At 43.3% G+C, this 25,909-nt stretch overlaps 1 protein-coding gene across 3 annotated transcripts in view; it reads left to right on the forward strand.

Annotated features, from left to right (window-relative positions):
- The window catches only part of JAK1 (Janus kinase 1), a 63,269-nt gene that overhangs the window by 22,516 nt on the left and 14,844 nt on the right, over positions 1 to 25,909 (forward strand). For all 3 annotated transcript variants that reach the window (XM_071749918.1, XM_071749917.1, XM_071749916.1), the window contains exons 2-7: positions 17,373 to 17,452; positions 18,665 to 18,860; positions 20,738 to 20,861; positions 24,020 to 24,173; positions 24,521 to 24,684; positions 24,891 to 25,233. In XM_071749918.1, coding sequence (XP_071606019.1) covers positions 17,447 to 17,452; positions 18,665 to 18,860; positions 20,738 to 20,861; positions 24,020 to 24,173; positions 24,521 to 24,684; positions 24,891 to 25,233 — 987 coding nt within the window. In that variant the 5' untranslated portion in view covers positions 17,373 to 17,446. The remainder of the gene's footprint in view (positions 1 to 17,372; positions 17,453 to 18,664; positions 18,861 to 20,737; positions 20,862 to 24,019; positions 24,174 to 24,520; positions 24,685 to 24,890; positions 25,234 to 25,909) is intronic.

Raw genomic sequence — 25,909 nt, forward strand, 5'->3', positions numbered from 1 at the left:
TCTGATGAACAAATTCCTCAGGACTTTTTTCAAGCCATGATATCGAGGTGATTTAACCACTAATTAAATTTCATCAGGCAGTTAGTGTGAACTGCTGTGCTTGTCTGTGCAACAGCCACTGCTGACACCCTTGGTCCAGAGCATTCCATGCAGATAAATCAGTGTAGGGCACTGGAGCTGGGCCATCACACCAAGAACTTGATTTGTCCCAAGCTCTGTGGGAAGTTCAGCCTTTAAAATACAGCTGAGATGCAAACCACTGTCTCTTGATAATTTTGCTGAAGCTGGCAAAGGCTTTTGTTGGAGCTTTATGGAAGGAAGATAGAGCAGATATTTCAGTTCACATTTTATAGGCAATTTAAGCAGTGTTAGCTCTGTGTTCAAGGCCAAGGCAGCTTGCACACAGGCACCACTTGGGATCTCACCATCCCCAAAATGTTTGCTGCTCCCTTTCTGCTGGAAGGTACTGTCCCCCTCCCCACACCTGACCCATATGTGCTGCCTTTTTTTTGGCCAGCAAAGACTGGTAACCACCAGTGAAACAGTGAGATCTTCACCAGGCTTTGCTGCCTGTAGAAAGCAGGTACAGCTGCTCACTGCCAGAGTCATTTTAGCAATGTTTTGGGGTATGTCCTAATGGCTGAATTGTGCTCTAAAAGAAAATCCTCTCCCTTGGATGTAATTTAGAGGTTTTTCAGAGCACTGGAGATCAGCTCTCCCAGCCCCTTCCAAGGTGTTTGTTTTTCAAAACCTACTGTTGCTCAGCTTCAGAGACAGGGAGTGTTTAGTTAGTTTAGTTAGCAGGCAAAACTAACAATATGATCCTAATCTTATAAACAAATAAGTCCTCCAAATGGTCCTCCAAAGCTGTTCTGCTGGTCTTAGTGAGGCATCTCGTGGTGTGTACTCAGAAAGGGCACAGCCTGACATACCTGCTTAGCCCCAACCTAAGGCTTAAGAAGAATTTTTGTTTTATCTCTGTGTTAATAGAGCTGAATTTTTCAGGACTTATTTTAGAATCAAACTGTCCTTAAGGGTGGGTGAAGTGGCACCATTCTGTAGAGCCTCAAGCCATCTACCCCATGGACATCCCATTAGAAAATGAGCTGAATTGGAGTAATTCCTTTTCCCCCATCTCTCAGCCTCCTCCATAATTAGGTAGGAGCTATAAAATGTCTTTTAAAAGTGCAGGAGGAGGAACCTGATTGGGAATTTGACCTGAGAAGTGCAGTCCTAGTGACAACCCTCGTGTGATGGGTGTTCTGTGAGAGCAACAAACTGCAGAATGTTTTAGAGATGCTGTTGGTGAGTTGTGTTTTGATTTTTGTGGCCTCACATCGAGTTTTCTTAGTTCACAGCTGACCATTTACCTGCTTTGATTTGCATTTGGTCCCTTTCCAGAAGCTGTGACCTTAAAACATGAACTATTGTATTTTTCATGTGTGAGTAATGTAAGGGGGGGGAGGAGGGTCTCAGTCCAATTAATTTAGCAGTAATTCTGTGCTCTCTTTTTTTCCCATGTTATGATTTTATAGTTGTGTTCTTGTTCTAAGTCAGAGGCACTGGATTTAGGCCAAGAAAAGTCACAATTCAATCCTGATTTTTTTTTTTTCTAGGGCAAAATGTTATCTTTAATAGCACTTTTAATTTGTATCCCAGACAGTTCTTTCATGATTAAGGGGCTGGATCATCTTTCATGTAACACTTTAGTACTCTGAGGGTGGTCACTAAGTTGTGGTTTAATAAAATTAACACCCCAATATATGCATTTTAAATTCTCTAGTTGAATTTATGGCCAGATTAAATTTGTGTGTTTCAGTCCTCTAAACATAAGTAATTTTAATAACTGTAAGGGATGTCTTCTTATTGGAATATTTGGTATGCTTATTCTGTTTCCTTTGCCACATCTGTTTATTCTCTTGTTACAGTAAACAGCCAAAGAATCTGAAAGATTTAAAGATGGTGGTTTTGGCTTCTGGAATTCTCAGTGAAGCTTTCATCATTCCTAGCTAAAATGGCAGGGTGGCTCTTCCAGAGTTTTTGTCAAAAGCATTTTCCAGGAGTCTAGGATAAGCATGTGATGATAACTTAACAAAACCAATAGTTTCAAGCAGCCCAAATGAAGTCCTTTGCCCCAATTTCAGTGGCTTCTGGTCACAATCCTTTAGCTCTCAGTATTTCTTGAGGAGGAGAAAAAAAAAGTGTTCTGGTATTACTGATGTGTTTCAAACAAGTTTTATATTATCATCAAAGAAGGAAAAATATAGAGCATTTTTTTTCTGAATCTCTGGAGTCTCAGTGTGTATTTTGGCTTCCTTGTGAGTGGTGAGGAAGCAGTGGCATCCAGATTCCTCTCTTTGGAGATGCTGGGAACTGTGATTTTCTAGAAACCACTTGTGGCCTTTTGCTTAAATTCAGGTGAATTTGCTCAGGAGAGTGATTTCTTGTCCCATCAGACTGTCAGGTTTTCAACAGAGATTGATTGTGCACAGAAAACAGGTGGGGGAAAACCTGAGGTGCTTGTTGGAAACCAATGGATATGGAGAGTCAGCTTTCCAGTGCCTTGGTAAGAAAACAGAAAATGAGAAATTTGAGATTCCTGTAATTTTAGGTGCCATGCATTAAAAAACAAACCAACAAACTAAAATAAATTGCCAAGCATTATCAAGAACCTCTCCTTCTGCTCAAGACCAGTGGGTTGAGAGGAATGGGCATGAGCATCCTTGGTCCATGTGAGTGGAGAAAAAACTAGGAAACATCTCCAGAGTTCATCTCCCACCCTGAGTGCTGGCATGAGGCACATTTTGGAGTGCACAGACATGGGAGTGCCAGGTTCTGCACTGCTGGTTTGCTGCATGTCTGTAGCCTGGCAGCACATTGGGGTTTTGGGGAGTTTATTTCCCCTTAAAAATGAAGGAAATATTTTGTTTATTCTATTGGCACAGGCAGGCTGTGTTTAGAATGGTATTGAGAAATGCAGGAAGCTGGGTTTTAGCTGCAGATAACCTGGCAAATTAATGATGTGTGCATTAAAAAAATGAAAAAAAAACAAAAAAGTTTGCTTTCTAATTCCTGGTTAAGTCCAATTTCTGTGCATTCAGCCATTTAAGAAAATGAACTGATTTTACTTCATTATACAGAAGGCAGAAATGCAGCTGGGTTCCAGCCAGATTTCTGGGTGGTAAAACATAGGGAAAGCTTTTGGTTAGTTGTTTAAAAATGGGGTTTTTCCTCTCTGTGAGGTTCATACCATCATTATCAGATTGCTTAAGAAAACTGCTGAGGGTGGGGTAGGGTAGGGGGGGTGAGACATCCAAGTTACTACAGGAATTACAGAATTTTTTTTTTTTAAAAAACCAACTCATTCCTGTGAGTTTTCTCTGCAGTTTCTTGATAACTTTCAGCACAGATGTGTCTGGTTTAACTCCTTTGGGTGCTGTTTAGTGAAATCCTCTTGCAGTGTGGTAGGTTACAAATAAATTGGGATTTTTGACTGCTCTGAAAATTCTGAAGCAAACCAAGCATTGGATGATTCTTTTGTTGTCTTGATGCATTCTGAGTTGGTTTTTCATGGGCTGACAGCCTCAGTGTCTTAGGGCAGTGGTTTGGGGTGAAGCTTCTTATCTCCTAGAAATCCAGGAGGCTTCTGTAAATAAATACCTGGTGTTGAATTCTGGTTTTTGTAAGGCTTGGGGATGTGTGTGTCTGGGGCTAAAGCAAGGACGTGGATTTGAGAGAGGATTTGTTGCTAAGATTCCTGCATCTGAGCTTGCAGTGAAATTTCCACGTTGCTTCTAAGGACAGAAAAAAAAAAAAAAAAAAAAGGAAGTACTTTTATGGTTAAGAGTATTTAGAGCTAAGCCTTAAGGAGCCATCTTAGAGTGCTGAGCTACCAGGCTGTGAGCTCAGCACTCAGTGTAGGAACCATCCACCTTCTGCCTTTAGTTTCTTTATTTTCTACAGCAGTTTATGTGCTTTAACAGGCAGGTTTGCTCCCCAAAGCTTTATTTCCCCTCTGTATTATTAGGAGGAAGTATTGCCTTCTGCAGTTAAATATTTATAGCTGCACTGTGCTATTTGCAAATTCTTTGCCTGCAGACCTGGGGTGAAGCATGAACTGCCCAGCTGCTTTTGGAAAGTTCCTTTTCTCCATAGATTTTGAAATCCAGGCTTCAGACTTGTAAAACATCCAGTTTCATCACAGTATATATATATATATAAAAAAAACCAAACAACCAAGGGAGAAGTGTGATATAAAGTTCCTCAGACTCCCCTCTCTCCTTCTCTTCTTTTTTTTTTTTTTTTTCCCCTCTGGCTTTTCTAATTTCCTGGTGGTGGGATTTCACCAGGGGACCTTTTCAGCCCTTCCTCTTCAGCCCTGTTCCCTCCTCTGTTTTTTCTCCTTCGTGGAAAAGAGTACACAATGTGTGAAGCTGCTCTCTGTTTAAATCAGAACTGAGTCTTGCAGCAAATAATTGATTTTGTTTGCCCCCACCTCAGAAAAAAAAATAAAAATCAGAAGGTCTTGTGTCTCGTGGTGTCTTAGATGTAAAATGTATTGTTAGTTCTGGTATCGGGTTCAGAAGGGGAAATACAAAACCCCAGTTTTAGGGCACAGTTCCTGTTTTTCTGGGTTGTCAGTTTGAGCACTCTTGCTGCTGGGTTTTTAGCTCTGGAAGCAGGGAAATGCTGGTTGAGAGGGAAGCAGATGGCTCAGGCTGGGCTTAACGTTTGTCTGTCTTCTCTTTCTTTTAAATTGTGCTGAAAACATCCCCCAAAGTAGCCATGTTATGCTTTTCCTGGCAAAAACAGAACAGAAAGACGTTTTTAAGGCTGGCACAACATGATATAGAGAATTGTTTTCTTTGTTTCATGTGTAAGGTCCCTAATAAAGCAGTGCAAATAGAGCACTCAAAAACGTGGGACTTCCCCAAAGCAGCAAATATTTTTCTTCTGGATTTTGGGTTCTTGTTTTAGCTTTTCCCTTGATATCTAAAAAAAGCCACTCAGTCCCCTAAGAGCCATAATATTACTTTTGTCAGTGAGAAGTGAAGATTTAATAAAAAGTTGACAGTGTGTGCTGATGAATTACATCTTCTTGCTTTGCCACCATCTCTTCTGTGTCACTTCCTTTATGATTTCTTGCAAGACATCAGTCTGAAAATTCAGTTTTTTGGGTCAGGACATATTACTGCAAATCTGGTGGAGACTTTGGTATATTTGTTTTTTAAGCACATAAATATTTCTGGGGGACTACTTAGGTATATAAAATATACAGGGTTTTATATACCTAGGTATATAAAATATACTCCATATAGTATTAAACAATTATCACTGATACCTGATCACCTTAATTGGTTTTGATTAAACTGAATATCTGGTATGGAGGTTTTGTAATGGCTTCTCTGATGTTTTGGTTGCAAATGTTAAGTCAAAGTATAAATGTTAGGAAGTTAACTGTGTGGAAATTCCCTATATGTGACTACTGGTTCCTGTGAACTCCAGTCAATGAGACTCTGACTTGATTTAGAAGGGTTTTCTTCTGATTTTTTTGGGGTGGTTTCAACAAAGAGTGGCAGAGATGCTGCACTGAGAAAGCTCCACACAACTCCAGGGTTTCCAGGAGGATGATTTTATTGGATAGAGGCTGAGCTAGGAGGGACAGAGGGTCAGGAAGTTATTTCCTTGGTAGTTGAACTTCTTGAGAGTGACTTAAGCACAGCAACTCCTTCATTTTCCAACCCGTTTCCCTGTTGCCTTTTTAGTCCTTTTGTTGTATAATCCCCTGGATTTTTTTACTTGGGAATGATCATTGAAGGTTGAAAAAAATAATGTGTGGGGAATTTTGATGCTCCTTTGGTGGTGGGTGTTGACACAAAGAACCCCTGGAGCTCTTGAGGTGTCCAGTTTGTGAAGGAAGAGATGTCCCAGCCAGCACTGGTCAAACTGGGAGGGTAGGAGGTACTGGGGGTGAGTCAGATATGTTTGAGTCAGTGCTAAAAGTGATAGAACCAGAGTGTCCCTGCTTAGCTATTTTTAATATTTGCTTACTCACATTTACTGTACAAAACCCTTTACAGGAAAGGTAGTTAAAAGCTCTTGGAAGGTCTTAAAGCCATTTTTTATGGCAAAAGCATATTGATTTAAAGTGATGTCTTCAGTCCTGCCTTTTTGGAGATTTTTTGGTTTTTTTTTTTTTTTAAGGTCTTAGCATAGTTCTTGTTGTGCTTGATGCTTCCAGAAGTACTGCAGGCATTCTCTTATTTCTTATTGACAGCATTGCATCTCAGACCTCCAGGGATAAATTGGCACTGAACCTCCCAACCTTTGGACCTTCCAAGCAGCTCAGCAGTGGCACAGCTGAAGTGGAAAGGGGTGAGGAATAGCTGGGTGGTCCCTGGAGGTGCTTTTCTGCCTCACCAGCTGGAAGGCTTTAGTAAGGAACATGGTTCAACACAATAAAAAATACTTGCCTGGGTTTTAACCCACAATGGAATATACAAGTCAAGGCTTTCCAGTTGTAAAATCCCACCTGGAATTTGCAGCATCCCTAAGGTGCTGCCCTTCCCCACGTTGAGCATGGGGAGCTCTGAGCAGCATCCTGACTCCCTCCTTCACACCTTGTGGATGTTCTCTTCTTCAGGAAGAGAACATCTCTTTGCAGGAGGAAGAAGTTCAGGAGGTTGCTTGGGGTTGTGGGTGAGTTCAGTGGTGGTTTCCTGTTTACTGCTGCTGACTGAGGATTTGGGCTGGGGCCAGAGAAGGTGCCAAGAGGATTCACTGTTCCACAGGTCTGTCCCTGCCTCTCCCCAGCTCTGCTGGGTGCTGGAAGTCACTGGTTTTGCTTGCTGCTCCCCAAATTTCCCAGTGCACAGCCAGGTTCCTCCAGCTTCCTGGTGGGGTGGGAGGTTGAGGTCTTCTTGGAAAGAAGGGATCTTTGCTGAAACCACCCAGGAGCTCTTTTGGTTAAGTGTGGATAAGCTGGGCCTGGCCAAGGTGTTGTAGCCAAAATAACTTTTATTATCAAGCTCTGGGGAAGAAAGGCTCTGATGTACAGCTCATCTTGGGGCTCATCAGTGGAGGAGTAAAGCAAGAGAGTGATTTGTCAGCCTTGAGTCACAGGCACATGGTCCTGCATCCAGAGCTGCTCTCAGGAGCCAGGCATCAGAAAAGCAAAAAAGTGATGTCTGCTGGGGTGTGCTTCTAGAGGTCTGAAATGAAATTATATCTGGATCCAAAAGTGACTTGGCCATAAACTTCTGTGGAAGTGCTCATGGTCAAAACTGGAAATTGAGAAGCAGTGAGAAGGTAGAAGCTTCTGTTCATCTTGTAATTTTTGGTTTTGAACAGACCTGAGAGTTGTGCTTTGAAGAGTGGCATTCAGTATTCTGAAACACAGAATATATTTTACTCAGAGGGTTTTTTTTTTCCTGCTTTCATGCACTGTATTTGATTGTCAGGATGATTTCGTTGCTCAAGGGGAGACCACCAAGTTACCAGGCAGCAGAAATAGGACAAGCCAATGTTTTCTAAAAAGAGAGGTTGGTGAACTGTAAATAAACACGAGGTGATTCAGCCTCCCCACAATTCTGTAGCAGAATTAAGTTGGGTTGGAAACCAGCAGTGCTCTCTGGGTTGAAGTTGTCCTATGGGATGAGATTCTTTGCATTGCCAACACATTTATGTCAAATGCTAAGTGTAGTAAAAGTCAGCCCAGAGGCCAAGCCACTAGCAACAGGATCATTTGCAACCTGCAGTGCAAACTCTTGAGTCTGTAACCCAAGCAGGACACCCAAGGAAAAGGAAAACAAAGCCCCAGTGCTCACCGTTGTACACCAAAGCCACTTTCTCCCCACCTTGGATCTGCTCCTGACAGAGCTCTGGGGGCTAAACATGCAAAGTTTATTCCTAAGTAGCTGGGTAGTTAAAAATAGCCTATAGATATTTGTCCAAGAGACTGAATGAATTGAGTGTAAATATTTAGTTTGCCTGACTGGGTGAAACTGGGCTGTAGCTCCTAGTTGGCAGTTCTCTTGATTGTTGTAAGTACCCCATCAACAGTCACAATCCAGCCACATGGTGGAAATGTCATTGCTGAAAATAATTGTTAGACCTTCAGTTGGTTATAAAAACAAAAACCCCAACCTAATGAATGTTCTGGTGTCCTGAAACCCAGTACTGCTTTGCTGAGGTTATCAGGTGTCTGCAGGCTGGGGAAATCTGGTGTCTGTTAATAGGCAGTGATGGGAGAGTGGGCTGGATTTTTGGGTTCCTTCTCAGCCTCCTGTCCCTGCAGAGCAAGCTGCTTGTGGCAAGTTCTGCCTGTGCTTAAACACTAAATTGTCAGTTCCTTGACTTGTCTCAATAGATAAAACTGATACTAGCAGAATATCAGGGTTCCTCTGTTTCAGGTGGAAAAAAACTCTTAATTTCAGCAGCTGCTGGCCTGGCCCTTTATAACACCCCAGCTGGAGGCCTGGAGGAGAATTGGTGTGAAACCCTGGGGGATGGGAGCTCAGCATCCCCCTGAGATGTGGCAGACACCATGGTTGTGTTGAATCCAGCCCTTGGACATCCAGCCCAGCTCAGGCTCTGCCAGAGGGAAGCACAAATTCCTCATTTGGCAGAGCTGGGGCTGTCCCCTCAGAGAACTCTCTGAATGGCTTCGTTTGGCTTTCACTGATTGCCTTCCTCTGCTTCAAGTGGCTTCTGCCTGGTTACTTGTATTGAGTTATTCTCAGGAAGAAAAGAGCCTGCAGCTGTGCAAAATGGTGATGGGGTTTTTCCTACTCTTTGTCTCAGGTTGGGTCAGAGAAAAAAAAGGATTTTCTCAGTCCTTTTTTTTCCCCTTAGAGGTGATGTTTAGGGCTTTCTTCTTTTAAAGGGAGGCAGGATAAGGGAAGGTCAGCAAAACCTCCTCTTTCAGCTCTTCCCCAGCAGAGATGTAACCACACTCTGCCCTTTGAGTGCCCTACCCCTTTGCTTTGCAGCCTGAAAATAAACCAGTTTCAAGTTTTGTCACTGGGAGGCTCTTTCTCTAAGGGTTGTTTTTTAGGTTATTTTCCATGCTCTTCTTTTCTCCAAGCTTGCAGCCACCCTTGGGGATGCATGGAATGAAGCAGGAGGTGTCCTTGGTGGCAAGGCTGGAGAAGTCCTTGCAGGTGAGCTGAGCTGCTGCCTGCCCCACGAAGCTCTGGCCTTGCTGAAGCAGTGAGAACACAAAATATGCCCCTAAATTGGGCTGAATGGACTTAAAAAGGGACTTGAGTAGTGTCTCATTTTGTTCCAGACAAACTGCAGTTCCTTCCTCTGAATAATAGGGGCAGATGTGTTTAGAGCTGCCCATTAACACAGGTGTGCTCTGGTGACTGAATAATAAAAGCAATTGCTGTGTGGTTCTGACAACAGATGGGCAATAAAGGAGTGTATTTTCCATGCATAATAAAATCATGTCTCAAGAGCAGTAAATCTTTCTCATCCCCAGCCATACACATGCTTGGAAGGCTGCAGCCAGCATGCCAGTGGATACAGACTGTGCTGGGGAGAAGCTGCTGATCCAATTAAAAATAAAAAAAAAAACCCAGCATTAGCTTCTGATAGCAATGTCAGAAATCAACCTTGGTTTTCCTTTCTGGGGGTTAATCTCCCTTCTGGTCCCCATCAGGCTGGTGAGAAGCAGCATCAAATGCCATTTAAATTTATTGAGGAGGGGGGGACGCAGCTGTCAGTGTCAGGACTTCAGCTCAATGCTGCCTTGGCCCCTGTTCCTCCTTCTCCTGAACACCCATCCCAGGTGGTTCAGGGGGATTTCACTCAAGAAAAACACACCAAAGGGTGGGTGGCTGAGCCAAAGATGCCTCCTGAGTGTTTTTCTGCATGTAGATAATAGCAAACAGCATCAGGAAAAAGGAGATGGAGACTCCTGAACTGACAACTGCCTGCAGAGCCCCTTCCTCTTCTGAAGCCCCCTCCCCTCCTACTGCTGCTGACCTCTGCATTCAGCTTTTGCCTTTCAGAAGGGGGCTGAAGGCAAACAGAACATTTGGGCCACTTCATGCTCCGTTGGGAGCAGGTCCTCTTGTCCCAAGGTCCTGTCCCCACAGGGAGACAGAAGCTGTTGGAGGCCTGGCCCTTGGGTTAGCTGCTTCCTAACCTGAAGTGCTGAGCTGGTCACTCTCCTCCAGCTTTTTTAAACTTAGAACATTTTTTCAGCACACAGTGAACCAGGAGAGTCCAACAGCTTCCCATGGGAACTTTTTTTTGGGCTTGGAAAACTCCGTATTGTTCACCTTCCATGGAACACACACCTCTTGTGCACCTACGTGGCTAAATGTAGATGAATCCTTTTTTTGGTCATATTGTTTATTAATCAACCTCAGTGCTTTCAGTTTTTAATTAATAGCTGCTTCTTCCTACATTTGCCATCATTAGAACATTTAATTTGTCAGCTGCAGGCTCACTCATGAGTACAGCACTTGCAGACATGGGGACTGCTCTTCCTTACAGTGAGAAGCTTGAAGCCCAGTTTCAGGAAAAGCAAAAGCTTCTTAAAAATCCAGTAGTTAGTAAGACCAGGTCGATTAGCTTGACTGACTCTCTCTTTCATTGATTTCCCAGCACATAGGTTTTAATTGGAGATCCATATATTTGATTTTCAAACCTCTGGGTGGCATTGGCAGAGCTCCTGCAGATCTCATTTCTTTCTGCAAATCGGTGTCAGGTGGTTGTGGCTTCCATGGCAACACTTGCTGCCTCTTTTGCTAAAGAACATCTCCATCTAAATCCTCTCTCCCTGATCTCCAGGGTGCTCTGGGGGCACAGGGTGGGTGCTGGGGTGAGCAGGGACAGCTGGGGCTGCTCTGGTAACAGAATGCCACGGGGAGGACCAATTTCTTTTCAACCCCAGGGGGCTGGAGCAGAAACCAGGCTGCAGCTTGGGTCTGGCAGAGGAGATGCTGCTGCTTCTCAGCCCAGAGCTTCTGTGACTTTCTGGACCTGGAAGCAGAGCCAGGAGTAATTTCTGAGGATAGAAAGGCTTCCCACTCTGCTGAAAGCCCAGCTAAAGTCCCCCAACCAACCCTCTGTGAGTGCTGCCATATTTTTATGAAGATTTTGGGAGAAAGGGAGGAGAGAGGAAAACTGAAGCTAAGCTCTTTTTCTTGCTCTTGCTGAGTTTCACTCAGCTGCCAGGCAGTTTTTTCAGGATTAGGTTTTGCCTGGAGGACAGGGGTGCCAGCTACAAGTTCTTCACTGCTGATGATGCCTGTTGTTGTTTCTGGTTTGGGTGTCTGTGCAGCTGGGGAGGTCAGGAGGAGGAAGAGGTTGGGGATTTTTGGTTGGTAGCTGTATGTGAGCTGTGCCTGCAAAACTTCTTGCCAAACTACATTAACCTGGAGTCTTTTTGGTTAAGACCAGAGGTGATCTGTGTCCAAATCTGCAATCCCACTGCTGTTGTTCCCCTCCTCCACTGCTGTACTGGGGGTGATGGCCTTTACAGATGGGTTTGCACCATGGCTTTGGGGACCATGCAGCTTCATTTAGCATCTTCTTCATGACAGAAGGACCTGGTGCTCTACAGAGATTTCTGCACTTCAGATCTCAGCTTTTCACTTAATTGTGTTGAAACTTTATCAATATATTACACATCCTGACAGCAAAGGCTTCAGTTGAGATGCTATCTTAAACCCTGGGATTGTTTTGGTATCATTTGGTACATTCAGTATTGGGGCCACCAGCCACAGCAGGGTGAGTTTAACTTCATAAAAGCTGAGCAGAGAGCTCAGAAAGGGATAAAGTGACTTTGAAGATCAAATCCCTGTTGGTGGCAAAGCCAGAGTTTGCTACAAAATTGTATGGTTCTGCAGCTGTGTTATAGGGAGAATGCTTGCTGGTTAGGGGATGTCTTTGTTGGTGGTTTGCTCTGAACTGGTCAAGTTTTGTTTGCTTTTTTTGTGACTCGTTGTAAATGGTAAGCCCTGAAAAGGGAGCTTCAACAGTATCTTCTCACCACATTAAGAAAAGAAAAAAAAAAAGAAAAAGGCAAACCATCAAAAAACACCAGAGTGCAAAGCCACCAGAGGAAGCACACCACTACCAGAAGTCTTCATCACAAAGCAAACCAGGGGATTCAAGAGTCTTGCCATATGCAGAGCAGAAGTTGACCACATTTTTGATAAAACTCTTTAAGACCTCTTGAAGTGATGAAAGTGCTTATGGCAACAAGTTAGTGGCACTTCTTTTTAAATCAGGTAGAATGAGGTGCCAGCATTTCAGTTTGTTCTTCCAGGGTCAGCTTGAGCTTGCTTCTTGCTCTTGGTAGTTCCTGCTCCTTGGGTTTTGCTCTTGATAATTCCTGCTCCTTGGGAGGTGCTGGAGTGCCAGGATGACTTCTGGGCAGCTGAGCAGGGTGGTGCAGGACAAGTTCCTCCTCTTGGGTATAGAAATATTCCTCACCCCTGCCTTCTTTGAAGCTTGGGGACCTCCAGGCACGTGGTGGCTGGAGCTGGAGGATGGTGCCAAGGATGAGGAGGGAGAGTGGGGCTTGTGTGAAGTCCCTCTTGGTTGCCACTGTCCTCACGTGCAGCACAGTTCCTGCTTTCCTCCTCTGGAGAGCAGGGTGGGGAGAGAACTGGGGCAAGAGGCTCAATTTTGTTCTACAATTGAAAATTGGGAAAAATAGGACATCTGTAGCTGCTCTGAAGGCAGTGGCTCCAGGGCTGAGCTCCAGGGCAATGCCCATGTGTGTGGTTACTGTGCTGGAGCTGTCTGCAAGCAGCTGCTGAGCCTGGGTGCAGGAGAACTTGGCAATAGCTCTGTGGTCACCAGAAAGTCCCAACTCTTTTGGATCTTTTACATCCTCTCAAAGTAGAACAGCTTGGTGTGAAGTCCACCTGCTTGGGCCATGGCTGTTTTGGAGGAACTGTTGCTTCTGATTCTGCCTCTCGGGTTAGAGGCTGGGGAGTGGGACATGGGAGACCCAGGGATCCAGTTTCCTGGGCAAGTCCTTGAGTTGCTCCTTCTCTACTCCTTTGCAGAAGGGTCATGCTAATATTTCTTAGGCTGCCTTGACCTTGCTGGACATCACCTGGTGCTTGGTTTGTTTGGGTGCTTGCTGAAGGTCTAAGACATGGTCTGGGAACCATCAGAAGGAATCTAAGCTTTGTTTTTCCTTCAAAACAAGTAAAATGAAGGATTCCCTTGCTGAGGAGCACCCCTGGGGCATGCAGATGGTCACTGGCCCTGCAGTGTTGTGACATCTCAGTACTATGGCAGAGGTGAGGGTGTGCAACAGGGGGGCACAAACAGCCCCCTCCCAGGTGCTTCTCAGTCTTCACTAATTCTCCAGCAGAACAGTGTGGGACAGTCACACATTTCTGCATGGGGACATCTCTGAGGTTATGACCTTGGAGGAGCAGGATGAAGTCACCTCTCATGCTCTGGTCCAGCTGGAGAGGAGCTGTGCTGTCACCTGGATGGACAATGAAAATGTTTCACCTCCTTCCTGCTGGCTTTTCCTGCTTAGGAAAACCACTGGCAGCTTAATACTAAATATTCAAATATTAAATATCAAGTATTGGAATATTAAATATCCTAAATATTCAGGAAGCAAGAGGAGCTTGAATTACTGTGTTGTTTTGTGGAGGAGAGAAGGTGTTGAAGCTTTGTGGAAGTCCTGGCACTTTATTTAAACCCTGAATCCCCTCTGCTCCTGAATCCCAGCACCATCCTGGCCAGGTGGCTGCTCTTGTGCATGAAGCCCAGCCCAGTAGAGAGAGAATGTCACACGTGTTGTAGTTTTTTTTTTTTTTTCCTGTGTTCACTTCCAGCCCTGCCTCTCTGATGGATCCATGCAGTGACTCCAGCCTGGATTCCTCTGTTGGAAAGGGCAGATCTCTGCCCTGGGCTTCAGCATCTCCTGACAGACCTTAACTGCTGGCTTGTGGCCTGGGTGTTTGGCCAAGGACCACTGAGCTGAAGGAGTTACCATGAGTTGGCCAAGCTGTAGGTGTTTGCTCTGCCTGTCCCAGACACCTGTTGCCTTTCACCAAAGTTTGAGCTTTTCCTGAGGCACAAAACCCACTTGTGTAGTCCTGCCACCTCCATTTCTAGTGACCTGATGAGGCTCACTTGCCAGGTAAGCCCAGAAAGGACAAGCACTCCACACCTTTCTCCTCCAAGAAAACACGGATTTGGAGGTTTTTGCCTCACTGATTTTCCTGAAAGTTTTCCTACGCATCCGAGCCGAGCTTCAGGAAACCCCTTCAGCCAGTGCAGTGCCACCAGGAAGAGGCCTTGTTTCCTGAAGATCTGCTTCATTGCTGGGAAGATGAGGTGGCTCTTGGCCAGTGAACTTCCACGGTGTTTGAAAGGTGCAAAGTGAGTGCTGGGTGCCAGCCCAGGCACGGGGAGGGACACGGAGGTGAGCAACGTGAAGGAGAGCATCAAGGAAGGAAGAGGTTCATTAATGCTGTGTCCCAGGCAGGAATAAAAACACATTGTGTATGGAAATCTCTTGAAGCCTGGAATCTCCCTTCAGTCCCACTGGGTGGTGATAAAGCTCTTTTTGAGATGGTTACCTTGTGGAGAACAAAAAAAAGTAAATGCACTTTTCCTGTAGTTTTTTATATAATAGGTCTTGGAGGGTTGGCTACAGTAAGTACCTAAAAACCCATCATCATTTGGTGGGTTTCCATGGTGACTTGCAGCTTGATGGCTGAATAAATTTGCCTCCAAGGAAACTGTTCCCACTTCAGCTGCAAAGTGGTTATAGCAGAAAGAGTACATATTAAAGTTGTTACCTCAGAATCTGTGAGTGAGAAAGGATTAAGTACCCCCTCCTGGTTTAGCAGCAAGTTCTAAAAAAATGTTGGTTGCTATTCCTCTTGTAGGAAGCCCAACCTCAAGTTGTTTTGGCAGTTGTGGGTGCATGGTTTTGTTTTTTGTGCCTTGTGTGCACCCAGAATCAGTGATTTTGTGGTTGTAACCCTTGGCTGAAGGATGAATCATTGTCCCCCTCTGCTGCTGATGCACTGGGCTGGGCTTTGCTCCCCCTGCCCTCCAGTTGTGTTCCTCTGGGACTGAAACACAGATCTGAGGAGGTGACAGAGATGTGTGTGGATGTGGGTCAGGATTTCCAGAGAAACCCTTTGCTTTGAGGAGTGCTCCAAAGCCATCAGGTTTCAAGGACTTCCCAAGTGGGATCTCCAGAAGAGCCATCCTGCCTAAATTGTTATATTATCCCCTAAATATTTTGCAGCCTGCATCACAGCAGACTGTATTTCTACCTTGAGAACCAGGAATAAGGTGAAGATTAAATAAGCTCTGAAAAAAAAGCAAATGCTGTCCTGTCAGTCCAACCACCCGAGGCTGAGCCCATCCCTGTCACCCTGTGGTGTCCCCTGCTCCAGGAGGGTGGGTCAAGTGTTGGGAAGTTGTACAAAAGGATGAGCAGGGAAAAATGGAATTTATCTTGGAGGAAGAGACCAGTGGAACATGGCCCAAGCCAAGCAAAATGCAGCCTGCAAAAGGATACAGATGGATCTTTCAAGTTTGTCAAGGAAACGCTCACGGGGGAGGGAAATAATCTGCAGAGGATCTATGGAAACAAAAGATTGGTTCTGTCCTGAACCTGCAAATGTCTGGAAAAATTGTTAGTAAATAGTGAGTTGTAAATGAGATGTTTGGTTGATTGGTTCATTCCCAGAAGCATCTTGTAAATGAAGCTGCAGCACTTCAGGTTCTTTTGTGTTCTGGGAATTGCTGCCCTGATTAGAAACAAGAGCTATTAAGCAAAACCAAAGAATGTTCTGTTGAAAAGCAGCAATTTTGATTTATGAGTCTGCAAGAAGGCAATGGTTTTATATTTCCCTTCACCTTTTACAACATCTGGACAATCTTTTTAATGTTATGCCCACATAGACATTAAAGTATATGGGGTTACAATATATTTATTAAAATATATTGGGTTAAAATATATTTATTAAAATATAGTGGTAAGGTATGTCATTTAAAAAGGAGTGTTTTCAGCAGGATTAAAGCTCATACCTTTAACCTTTTGCATTTGGATTTTCTGGTGCTGTGCAGAAATAATTACTGACTTCTCTGTGTGTTCCAGTAATCATTCTCTCAATTTCTTTTCCCCCTGTTATTGCTGAGGGAATGTGTCTGGAAGCTCAAGTTTAGCTTTCAAGTGGCACGGAGGGGAGGAACGTGCAACTTAATTGCACATCCATGCAGTGCTGTTAAATGTTATTTTTCCTGTGATGTTACCACCTTTGTTGGGCACTTCCCAAGCTTGTGCATCAGGGTCAGACCTTCTCCAGGCTAAGCCTAAGGAAATTCTCACTGAAATCCACCCTCTCAGGTGAAAGCTTAATGCTGGTGCAGCAAACCCAAGTTTTTACAGATTTAGTTCAAGTACATTTGGTTTTGTCCCATGGAGTTTACTGTCCTGGGGAGGTAGTGATTAACCCAGGAGAGCTCAGCCTGGGATCTGGGACCACTGCCAGAGCACAGGAATCTCTCCAAGGAGAGAGATTCTCCCCTTCTCTGCTTCCTGAGAATTCCTGTAGCATCTTCACTGATGAGGACTTTCAAACAGAGGCACTGTCACACCTCACATTCCAAAAAAAAAATTGGTGTTGATATTTTCCTGGGTTGCTTCCTGTTGCTTGGGGTGAGAATAGTTTTGCAAAGTAGCCCCAGAATATTGAGGTGGTTTGTGGTGTTAGATGAGGCTTAAAAAAAAAAAACCAAAATAAACTTGGAAGGCTGAAACCACTGAAGTCAAGGGCTGAGGTTTTGGGGAGCAAGGTTCCTGTGATGAGAGAAATACAGCCCTTGCAATGAGGCTTGTTCTTACCTTATTCTCTACCACCCACCCAAGGCTCTGCACCTTTCAGAGAGAAAAGGGGAATAAAACAATGGCAAAACCCCAATAGTCTGGAAGGGAAAGAAACAACAGAGCCTAGGAGAGAATTGGGGTTAGCAATATGTAGTGAAGAATAAATAAAGGGACTTCAAAAACGGGGAGGTAGAGCAGAGTGCTGCTTGGGTGTCACATCTGCAATGAGTATGACACCAAACTGGTGGCTGATGCCCTGAAAACGTGCAAAAAAACCCCAATAAATAACCAGGATTTTCCCCTGTTTTTTGTTTGCCTCTCAACCAGTACACCCAAGGAGTCAAAAAATACCAGGAGGCTTAGGTAGGCTCCTGGGTGTTTGGTTGAGACTGGGTCTGAATCTCAGTTGTGGAGCTGGAAAGATGCCCTTGACTTGCAAGGGGGAGTTTTGTCACCCTGCCCATGTACTTTGTGCCTGAGGCTGCACCAAAGCTTTCTGACAATTCTCTCTTTTGTGTTTTTTCCTCAGCCAGGGTCAAGTTGCCTGTGGAGAGTGTGAAGAGAACCCATTTTGGTAGCCTAGAGGATCACTCAGTCACATAAATGCAGGTCTGTTGGCTTCTGAGATTTGGGTTGCTTTGCTTTTTGGGGGGAGGATTAAGTTTGGAAATTAGAATTGGTGATTTTGTTACTAATTGAGCTGAAGCTTGGTAAAAAACCATAGAGCACAAACCCCCTCATGCCCCCAGTGTGTGGTCATTTATTTCCTTTCCCTCTTTCTCTTTAAGCACCTGGTTTAAAACACCTTTTCTTTCAAATCACAGCTGCCTTGTATGTATTCTTGGCTGCCTAAAAGCTACTGCATTAAACCTACTTAGTGCTGCTCTTTCCTTCTGGAGATGAAGCACTGCTAAAAAATAAATAGCTCTGCAGTAAAGCTCCTTTCACCACGACACATTAAGTACCAGGAGTTTAAAAAACAGAGGGTGAAAGGGCAATAAGTGCTTTTACATTCTTTCCTGTATCTGACTCATCTTTTTTCTTATTCCTTAACTATACTTCCAAAATGAATGGTGACACAACTCTCAACAGCTTGAAATCCATGTTTTTTACCTTAGTTCTAAGTCAGTAACTACCCTGGCATAACACTTCAGAATTTCTTTTAGTGAACCCAGGAGATTGATGTGGTTGAAATTTGCCAGCAATCTCCAGCAGGTTTTGTATCCACACTTTGTAGTATCTTAAGCTGTAAGTCCTCAAGAAGATAATTAGTTGTCTGATTTGTGAAATTAAATTAGTGCTGCAGATGTTTGTGACCAATTTTTGATGAAGACATTCTGTAGTAACCCAATGCTATTTCTAGAAGACTGTGAGAAATACTTTCTAAAAGACTATGAGAAATACTGAGCTGTTAAGGAGACTGTAAAAATAGAAGCACTCTTTTTTTTTTCCTTAAAGGAAATATAATTTGATCTGTTTATATTACCCAGCTTCAAGTATTGTTTTACAGCCTGTTAGGTGCTTAAGGATGTGAAAGTTATTCCTGCTTTACAGTAAGAAGAGAAACAATGTAGAATAGTTGTGGAGTCACCACAACAGAAAGGAACTGTTTGGAACAGAGTTAGCAGGAACAGAATAATCACTGACACTTATTTCACTTTTGTGGAGAGTTCTGACTTGGAATAATCAAGTTCCCAGTGTGAGGACTTGAGAGAAGTGCCTGACCCATGCAGTAGCCTCAGGAAAGCAACAAATTTCTGTTCCAACAAATACTGAAACTCTTCTTCACACTGTGCTCAACTACTCTTCCTCCACTTCCAGTATCTAAACGTGAAAGAGGACTGCAAAGCCATGGCTTTCTGTGCAAAAATGAGGAGCACAAAGAAGAACGAGCTGCTGGAAGCTCAGCATCAGGGTTTAGAAGTCCTCTTCTACCTGCAAGACAAAAACCCCATTCTTTACACCAGTGGGGAGCTCACCTCAGAGGAGCTGTGCATTGAGGCTGCCCAGAAGTGCTGTGAGTATGAGGACTGTGCAGATTGTCTCAGTGGCAAGGCTTGGGAGTCTCAAAAGTGTTGTGTCCTTTGCTGTGTGTCACTGCTTGTGGGAGAAGTGTGCACGTTTCCTAGCCTAGGGGGGGAAGTTTTGCCAAGGGTCTCTTTGGGCAGCTCTTAAACTGCTTGAGGTGGGAGAGATTGTCCTGAGATTCAGGTAAAGTGATGATCTCCCACCCTGCCTTCTGGCAGACATAACGCTGATTTTTTTTAATTGGGTGGGATGATCAGGTTTCTTTTAAGAGAGGAGGAGACACCGTATGCAAATAAGTGAAGACAAAGCTGACTTTATCTTGTGTTCTGCTTGGTAAGCCTGTCTGGATCTGTCCTGTGTTATAAAACATTTTGGAGGAGAGTGCTAATGAAAAGCAAACCCAAACAGAACCTGTTTGCTGCTTTTCCAGCTTTAGTTTTCTGTTACCAGACTCTTCTTTGCAGAGTTAGGAAGTCTGTGCTCCTCATAATGCACCCACTGAGAGGACGTGAACAGTTAATTTGGGGAATACATAAATGGATAATGAAGGTGTCTTGCTTTGTCACTGGGGTCCTTGACTCAGCAAAATAGTTGAAAAATCTATGTAATTTGATTGGAATTAGTGGCTTTTCCTGCAGCTTGGCAATGTTTACTTTTCCCATGTCAGCTTGGTTCTTGGAACACTGAGTACCCTTCAGTTCATTTGCCTAATTGCTTCTCTTCCACTGGAGAGGCAGGAATGATGGAAAGCTGAAGGACAAACCACATCAAAAAAACTGCTGGTGTTGCTTTTGGATGGTTTTAATGAAAATGAGGAGTACTTAAACCCCAGCAGTTTATGTCAGTGTGTAAGAGCTCTGAGCTTCTCCGGGTGTGAACCCACACAGGGTGCATCTGCTCCCAGTAATTTCTGCTGCAGCTTTAAAACCTTTGAAGGAATCTTCCTCAAGGCAACTTCTTGCTGCCTTTTTTCACTTCTCCCTAAGTCCCCAGTGAAGGACAAAAGCTTTTCCCATTTCAGTAAATTCAGTAAATCCCAGCTTGAAGAGTTAAACCAGTGGTGGCACCTCCTTGCTGCTGCTTGACCTCTAGAAAGCAGCAGCTGCCTGACCTCACCTTCTGTGGGCTTTGCATTGAATGGGTTCAGTTTCTTATTTCTGTGGCTTTTCTTCTTCCCTCCTGCTCTTGCTCCCCAGCTGACACCAGAAATGGGTCTGCAGGACCCTGACAAAGTGCTCTGCAGTTGGCCCAGTTTCAGAAGGACACTTAAGCCCCGTGGTTACAGTGCTCTCTGCAACCAAGCTGCTTCCCTGAGCAGAGCTCTTGCAAAAAGGCCTCTTCCTGAGCAGGAAACTCAAGGAACTGAGCAAGGAATTCAACCCAAGGGTGGACCCGTAACCATACCATGGCCTCTGTGCTAATGAGGAGGGGGTGGATTTAATCATTTTGCTAAAACTTTTCAACTAGGGGAGTCAAAATTATTAATAAAATAAAACTGAGAGCAAAGTTATGGTACTGCTGAGTGGTTTTGTTAAAATACCCATGTCTGGGATCTGGGAAAAGTGCAGATTATTGAGTCATTTCCTCTTGAAGTTCAGACCCTTGGCAAAATCAGGATTTCAGTCTAGGTTTAATGTCAGAAGTAGCTGAAATGAAGCTGTTTAATACTCCCTAGAAGTGAACCAGCACACAGTTTACAGTTACACTTTAGCCATAATTTTCTTAAGAGCTTGTCTTAAACAAATCCCAGTATCACTTTCTTTTTATGGCCTGTTTTGCAAGATCAGATGCTTTATGAGTTGGTATTTTTGAGGTGTGTGTCTTGTAGCCCTGTGATTCATGCACGTGTTTACTTTTCTCTTCCAGCTATCTCTCCTCTGTGCCATAATCTTTTTGCCCTCTATGATGAAAACAAAAAACTTTGGTATGCACCAAACCATATCTTTAAGATAGATGAGAAAACATCACAGAGGCTCCATTATCGAATGAGGTAAGTGCAGAACATCTGAAAAATTATTTCTTGGCCATGTGTAGATCCTCTTGACTCTTCCTGCTGAACCCCACAGTTCACAGCATAGGTAAGAGATTAACAGGAGAAGCTTTAAAATGTTTCCTGATTTTTTTTTTTCATCTTGATGTCTAACCTCAAAAAAAAAAAAAAAGCCCTGGGAGTCAAAAAAAACCCCCAAGAACCTTCATCCACGAAGCTGTAGCTAAAAGCTAAATTGAAAAAAGAAAAAGAAAGAAAAAGCAGCTAAAAATGTTGTTTATTTATGTCAGTATTTTTTAATGTTTCAGTTTCCATTTGAAGCATTCAAAGTGAACTGGAGTCAATGGGAATTTTACATTTAGCTTGAAAGGAAGAAGCAACATGGCTGCTGCTTGGGAAATTCTCTGGACAGAGGAGATTTTTTTTTTTTTTTTCATTTTTATTCCCACTTCTTGCATCAATCTGAGCTTCAAGTGTATGATATGGGAGAAGAATATCTGGAATAAGCTTTGCTTTCAAGAAAAATTAGTCTGGAGACTTTACCTGTCTTCCCAAACCAAGTCCACAGATTGTTTTTGTCAGTTCTTCAGGGTGCAGCTGACAGAAACCAAACTTCTACATATTATTCCCTCTTTGCCTTAAAATGTAATGCTCACATCCACAGTCAGTTTGGGGGAAAAAACTTCAAATGGGAATGTAGCAATATGCATTTTACACTTTTTTTCCTGATTTTCTCTTCTTAGAGACAAAATGGGGCTATGACTTGTGCTTGTGAATGAGAGAACTGGCTGTGTAAACCTCAGGTTGTGCATCCAAACCATTTCCTAGGCTTGTCAGAGATTAACAACCACTTTTCATATGCAGATAGAAAAAGCTTTGAAGATGTTTCAATCCTCAATAAATTTGTGCCAGGCTGGAATGGTTCTTGTTGTTGGATGAACTGTTACAAGCCAAAAAAATAGAGTCAACAAAAAGGTCTTTTCCATTTAAATAATTCTGATACCCACGCCTATTTTTAGAAGAGGAAGAGGATATTATAGTCTTTTCTTTTCTCTGTAACAGTCTGTTAACAGCATTAATGACTTAACCTTGACTAAGCTCAGATTTAAACAGCTGTAATTAAGTTTGGCAGATAACCACCATACTATAATGCAATTGAGTGACTCTCTAAAAGAAGCTCTGAGGACTCTAATGGCCTCTTACAGAGCATTAAGTGCCCTTTTCTTGCTTTAAGAGATCAGTCAGATTAATCATATACTGGATAATAAAATTTCTTGGCATAATAGGAACCTGCAATTCTTTGATGTGGGCTGCTTTTGTCACTAGGAGAAAGTGGCATTTTGCAAACCTGGTTGTGGGAATTTAATCCTCTGATTAGAGGTAGGATGCTGGTTTTAACACAATTCTTAAAAAAAATGATTCCTGCTGTGCTTGGGGTTGTTCTGTGCCAGCTGTGGGTGAGAATGATGAGAGCTCTTTCCAGGTTCTCCTTCATTCCCACTGCATCTCCCCTGCATGGTGGGCAACACCTTCTGCTTGAGCAGCTTCCCCTCTTACAGATCTTTGACTGCTCATAACTATCCAGTTTTAGGTATGTAGGCAAAATGACTTGATGTTGAACTTTATTTTCTTGAGGTTTTTCTACCATTTTGTAGAGCAAAGCAGCAACATGTCCTGCTTCCTAGATTTAAAAGTTCTGGTGGTTTGTTTTTTTTAAGCTTTGGAGTTGGGATTTGAAGTCTGGCAGGGGCATCTCTTTTCTCAGCTGTACTTCATGCATGAAAGTTGGCAAACTTGGGGCTAATAATGTGTATTTAAAACAATTCCATATGCATTTAAGAAGAGACTGAGTTCAGTGCTAAAATCTAAAGGTTCCTGTCTCCTTAGGAATACTGTAGTGTAGTGGTAAAGAGATATTTTCCTTATTTCCTTTCTGATCTCTTGTGTGTCTTGGCTTGAGCATCTGAACTGAGAGCAGGTTTGGGGCCTGAGAAATTGTGAGCAATACAGGATTGTGAAACTGTTCTCTAAATGAGTGTTGTTTCCTCTGAGTTCTTCTGAATTCCTCTTGAAAAAGGCAGATTATCTTGGCTCATTTAATAGTGCAGCACAGAATCATTTAGAGACTAAATAACTTTTATGTAGACAGCCTCATTTCTGAAATTCATTACATTGATAAGTTTGATTGAATTATGTCCTATTAAAATTCTGTCTAGCAAACTAAGGTATGTGAGTGAGTGGTTTCAGACACTTTATATATTTGATTTTTCTCCCAGTGCTGAAAGCTTTAAATTTGGTTTCTGACTGTGTGGACTTCTCCTCCTCTCCCCATCAAATCTTTATTTTTGGTAATAGTTTAAAAGGGTTTGCTTTTCACTAGGAACTTTGTAACTGACCCTGTATTTCTTTCAAGTTAAAAAAAAAAACAACCCTCAGCAAAACACAACAAAAAGTCTCCAAGGTAAGAAACCAATAAGTATTTTGCAGTCTGCCTCCTTCTCACCCCAAGTCCATCATCACTCCCTTCAAGGCAGAGCCCTTTGTTGATGAAGTTCCTCAAACAATGGGGCTCCAGTTTTTATTGTAACTTATAAAGTGTTGTGGTAATCAGGGCAGTTCAATAGGAAGAGGAGCAAATTCTCCTCTCAGTCACAAACAATACACAATACCTTGCCCATAATTCTTTTCAGGAAATACCAAAGAAAAATTGGAGTTATTAATTATCACTCATCTTATAAAGGAGCATAGGGAAACAAAGTCATTTCCTGGAGGCAGAATGATTTACTTTGCTTTTTATTCTTCAACCAAAGGAGCCCTGCAGCATCCTCCAGTGCCTGTCAGGAGTTTTTGGCATAGCTCTGTGTGTTCATTCTGCTGCTCCTGCTGTGGATTCATGGTCAGTCACAGTATCATGAGTTAGGAGTGAGATACTGTGGAGTGGAAATGCTGAAGACCTTTGACTAATAAATTGCTTTCCTTCAGCTCCTCAAGGCAGGAATGCAGTTTCAGGAGTAAACCACTCGAAGTTGCAACCTCTAGGCAGAAGATGGGTGCATTTTGACTTGAAACTGGTTTTCTTTTCAAAGTTTAAATGATGTCTCTAATGTAAGAGGGCGATTTCCCCCCCAATTTTTAAATTTTCTTCCTCTTCTTGCAAGATTCTACTTCACCAACTGGCATGGCACTAGTGAAAACGAGCCCTCAGTGTGGAGGCATTCATCCAAGAAGGCAAAAACCTCTTGTGAGAAGAAGCTGGCACCAGAGGGAACTCCTATACTGGATGCAAACTCACTAGAATACATCTTTGCACAGGTGAGAGGCTGCTTGCAAGGTATTGCTGCCATTGTGGTCACACAAAACCTATTTGGTCCAGCAGAAGCTGATTTCAAGACCTATTTTTCAGTGCATGTAACCTACCTGTTAGTATTCACAAGTGCTTTGTGGTGTTTCTTCTCAGACCAGAGCTTGCCCAGGTTTCTGTCTCAGTGCTCTCAGCTCCTCCCTTCTTCTCCTGTCCCTTCCTGTCCTGGGTTTCAGTTTTGGGACACTCCTCCTGCTCAAGAAGAGCCACTGATCTTGTGACATGTTCCTTGCTGATGAATAAACTCTGACAAATACTAAACCTGGTAGCTTTCTTCTATTTTTTGCTTCCTAATCAGGGTCAGTATGACTTTGTGAAAGGCCTGGCACCAGTCCGTGACGCTCAGAACGAGCAAGAGGGTCATGAAATTGAAAATGAATGTCTGGGGATGGCTGTCCTTGCAATCTGCCATGATGCCATCAAGAAAAATGTGAAGCTTCCAGAGCTTCCCAAAGATATCAGGTGAGCTGGAATAACATTTTTTTGGTCACTTTTGGGTCTGCTGTGCTTCTCTTCCAGAAAGAATTTTAAGCATTTAAAATTCTACAGGGTGTACATCTACAGGCTCTACACCTTGTTTGCTTTCAAAGTAGGGCAGTTGCACATTTTCAAGAGTTAAAAGTTCAGGAGATGAGACTGTTAACTCCTAGCATTGTTTTTCCTTCCAGTTACAAGCATTATATCCCTGAAACTTTGAACAAGATCATCAGACAGAGGAATTTCTTAACGAGGATTCGGATCAACAACGTTTTCAGGCATTTCCTAAAAGAGTTCAACAACAAAACCATTTGCAACAACACCGTGTCTTCCCGGGACCTGAAAGTGAAATACTTATCAACCATGGAGACCTTGACTAAAAATTATGGAGCAGAAATCTTTGAGACTTCCTTTTTGCTGATTTCATCTGAGAATGAAATCAGCAGGTGTAATGGTGGGGACAGCGAGGTGCCCCCGGTGTACGAGGTCTTCGTGACGGGAAACAACGGGATCCAGTGGAGGCTGAAACCAAATGTGAGTATCCCTGGGAGAAATGGGAATTGGAGGATTGCTTTTAGGAACATCACCAAAAAATGGGGTGCTTTATAGCTCTTCAGACACTGAGAGCACTGCAGACTTCCTGCCTAGGATTAGGGAGGCTGGAAGGGACCTCAGGAGGTGTCTTGTCCAACCCTGCGTTCAGGGGTTGGACTTAAAAACTTCCAAGGGTGACCCCTGCACAACCTCTGAGGGCAACTTCACCAGGAAATTGCAAGTCTTGTTCTTCATCTGCCAGGCCAGGCACAAGTCTTGGGAGATGAAATGTCTGTGGGGACCCTTAGGCCTTGGTTCTCTGTCCTGATATCACAGAGTTAGTGCTTTTTCTGCCTCTGGCACCCCAGTGCCCCGTTTGCTCACACTCACTGATTAAACCACAGTGACATTAAAGCTGAGCTTTCTCACATCAGGGATATTTTAGGTGTTGTTCCATGTTTCAGTGCTGCTAACTGAGGTTGCTTTGCACAACCTCCTCTGTGTTTGTGTACACAAATAGTAAATAAGCTCAGGGTTCAAAGGAGTTATGACATATTCTAGTTTTTCTAGATAATATTTTTTGATAATTCAGTGCAAAAAATACTCCGGATTTAAATAGCCATGGAAGGTGAATTTGTCTTGATTTTTTTGGTTTAGAGTTAAAAAAAAAAAAAGT

The sequence above is a fragment of the Heliangelus exortis genome, chromosome 8 (assembly GCF_036169615.1).
Source record: "Heliangelus exortis chromosome 8, bHelExo1.hap1, whole genome shotgun sequence".
Lineage (NCBI taxonomy): Eukaryota > Metazoa > Chordata > Aves > Apodiformes > Trochilidae > Heliangelus > Heliangelus exortis.